Source organism: Phaethon lepturus, unplaced genomic scaffold, assembly GCF_000687285.1.
Source record: "Phaethon lepturus isolate BGI_N335 unplaced genomic scaffold, ASM68728v1 scaffold51858, whole genome shotgun sequence".
NCBI classification, from domain to species: Eukaryota; Metazoa; Chordata; class Aves; order Phaethontiformes; family Phaethontidae; genus Phaethon; species Phaethon lepturus.
Genome location: NW_010556480.1, coordinates 10,915 through 14,199, shown reverse-complemented (window position 1 = coordinate 14,199; position 3,285 = coordinate 10,915). Strand labels below are relative to the sequence as shown.

The 3,285-nt window shown below is 53.7% G+C and overlaps 1 protein-coding gene across 1 annotated transcript; it reads right to left on the bottom strand.

Moving 5' to 3' along the window:
* Positions 1-149: 149 nt before the first annotated feature.
* On the bottom strand, positions 150-3,078 carry STEAP3 (STEAP family member 3, metalloreductase; the record flags this gene model as incomplete). The annotated part of the gene is made up of 3 exons (XM_010292479.1): positions 2,596-3,078; positions 1,656-2,183; positions 150-314 (listed from the first exon to the last, which is right to left on the bottom strand). Coding segments are annotated over exons 1-3 (1,176 nt in total), but the record flags the coding sequence as incomplete, so codon positions are not given.
* Positions 3,079-3,285: the final 207 nt, after the last annotated feature.

Sequence of the window (3,285 nt, the reverse complement as noted above, 5' to 3'; positions counted from 1 at the left end):
TGTCCCTGACACCGGTGTGCAGCTTGCGGTGGTCGTGCCGGAGCAGGGACGTGCTGGGACGGCAGGTCAACCTCTGCCCTCCATGGCCTGCGTGAGGGCCTGGCTCCAACTGCAAAATCACTCTCTGGCATCACAAATGTCAACTTTACCTGAATGAAACTGAATTCCCTCCAGTTGAGAGAGTTTGCGATGGATGGAAGTGAGGTGATGGCAAGTAACGACAGCAAGCCCAGGGCAATTATTCCAACAGAGATATAAATCTCCATCCTCCAGACTTCCTCCTCTACCCAGATATTCATCTTCTTCTCCACAGCCTGGCACGACAACGAAGGTTTGTTAAAATGGAGCGCTTAGGAATAGAGGAACTGAATTTTATCTGTATTCGTTTTGGTTTTAGAAGCAAGTTTCTTGGATGAACACTGGGTCCTGTTCACACCTCCGGAGCTATTTGGCCCTGTGTTGGGAGGTGTGAAAATGCTCTTTTATCCCACTGCTGTTTGGCCAAGCTAGACCAGATCTGAAGCCTGCTGGGAAGAACTGCTGAATGCTCTCAGCCCCCACAGCCTGTAACCACAGCAGCAAGCCCCAAAGTCGCATTTGGAAAGACAATTAGAATGAGAAGTCAGTTTAAAGCCATGAAAACAAATACAGATGCTTGAATATGCAGTAGTCTCCTAATAACCTTCATTTTAAGTGCATTTAGGGGGGAAATTGTTCATGCTAATGGAAGGGAAGATGGGTTTTATGCTGCATGGCAAAGAGCAACATTTAGAACCGTCCTCTTTATCCCATTAAATGGGTTTAATTTACTAAACAAAGATGTTGCTAGAAAACAGGAGGTAGAGGGGAAATGAACACAGGATGCTCGCCTGAGATTAATGGGTGACTGGCAATGGAGAAGGACCTGCTCGAGGCTGGGGATGTCGTTTGGCGGATGCTTTGCAGAGGCACTGCTGCCGACAGCAGCCGTCCCGCTCCCCGCCGCCCCACGGCCCCTTCCCTCCCCTCTGTTGGGACAAGCATTTGGAAGCACTGGGGAGATATCTCAGCGCAGAAAGCAGACTGCTTACGGGGCAATTCCTTAATCTGGCTCCCCACTCGGCTGCGGAAAGCTTGTGCACACTGTGATGAGGACACACCTCCTGCGAAACAACCCCCTCCCCGCGTTATGACTTGATCGCTCCGGCACGCACCTACTGTGAACGTCAGTGTGAGCAAACGAGGATCTCCCAAAACCTAGGGAGAAAAGCTGAGGGGAACTCTGCTCCCCTCCACCGCTGGATTTCTCCCCTCCTGGCATTTTTCCTGCCTCGGCCCTAGTCTCAGACACGCCAGGTGCCGGGCAAGGCTGGCTTCCGCTTGCCTGTGCTTCTGGGGAGCAGCGGCACGGGGGAGCTGGATCCTAGCCCTGGCTGGAAATGCACGGGCAGCACCCCGCTAAGATGGCTGGTCCTCGGCGCAGCTGAGCGCGTGCCTGGTACGCGGTGGGCAGCTGCCTCGTGGAAGAAGTGCTTGTATGGGTACAGCTTGTTCCCACCGTCCCACACATGCTTTGGAAAGTGAATGCAAGAGTCAAGATATTAAGCCCACTACCCAACATCTGGATACGTGTACACGATTACTACAGGTGCCGACCCGAAAAGCACCCACATTACCTGCTTGACGGCCGTCTCGATCAGCTGATAGCGGTGGGAGCGGCGCATGGGCAGACAGAGGCTGTACACGGCATGCAAAGCCGCACAGAAGAAGCTGAGGAGGCCGATCTGCTTTCGGTGCTGGAGCCACTGGTCGAGCCAATCTGGAAAACGCCTGTATTTGGTGCCGTAGTAGAGCTGCGAGCAGGCTGCCAGCACCCCGGGCAGGTAGACGAGAGACAGCATGACGTAGGCCACGCAAGGCAGCGTTGTGTTGACCACCTCGATGGGGATCTTGTACAACTTGTTCTTCTGCTCCCTGATGTAAGGGTGGATGACCTGCCGGATCACGTTGTAAGTGAAGAAGCAAAGAAAGAGCCCCAGAGCCAAAAATATGGGGATTTTCCAGGCTGGCAAGAGGCGCAGGGGAATGTTCTCAATCTCACAGGCTGACGACATGCAGCCCATGTCCACAGGGGTGAATCCCATGACTTGAGTAATTTCTGCTACGGTACGCTTGGCTTCTTGGTTATTTGAGCAAATCGGAACCTGCAATGAACAGAAACATACACATAGGGCAGAGATCAGGCTGCTTGGAACTAGTGTGGGGGGAGAGATGCTGTGCTAACGGGAGCCGGCGTTATCCACTGAGCATCACGCTTCCCGGCAGGCGCACTGACGGGGAGGTACCACGACAGGTTTCCTTTCATGTGTGCACCACCAGTTTGTTTCACTGGCTGTGTTTAGATAAACACACAATTAAATAACACTCTTCACTTAGAGGCTCCAAAGGCTCCAAAGTGTGAAGTAAGTGAGGGTACTGCATTTCTGAGCAAAGAAACACAGAAGCTATAGGGTGGTCTCTGGATGCCACGGCCACCACTGAGGCCGTTTGCTGATGCTGCCAGACCTCAGCTGCTGAAGCAGTTGGGATCTGGCCCTTGTCAAAAGAAAACAGTACCTGCTTATTTCCATCCCTGGCACCTGACTGCAGTGTCCATGCAGAAACCACGTTAAACCCCTTGACCACGGCGCAAGCTGGGAACAGGGAAGCCAAGTACTCGGCGTTGGATTCTTTGTGGTGGTTGATCTCGGTGTTGTTACTAACATCCACCAGGATCTTGCCCACCAGCACATCAGCCAGGTCACAGAGGGTGGAGTAATGTTCCCTGAAAACCGCCACGAAAATTACATCTGTCTTCTTCACTGCCTCAGCTTGGAAGGTGACTTCTGCTGCAGAAGGGAAGAGGCCAGCTTTGCGCTTCGGGTTGCGGCTGCCGACCACCACCTTGAACCCGGAGCACACCAGGCGGATGGCCAACGACCGCGCGAAGTCCCCGCTTCCCAGCACCCCGACGGTGCGGCCGGCCGCAGGCGTGACGCTGGGGTCACCCTCCACGCTCCGATGGCCCAGGAGGGGTTTGGCCATGTCTCTTCCAGACATCCTGGCAGGAAAAACAAGGGGAAATGCAAGTTCATTGTGAAGCTCCCACGGATGCCCAGACCACATCTGAGATCATTGGGAAAAATGCCACTTAGGCCACTTGAACAGAAGTGCACGTGGTTTTGGTCACAGTAGCCCAGGACCCGACTGCCAAACCCACCAGCAGGTGTGCAGTAACGTACAAGCACCATTGGAGGGGGACAAAAC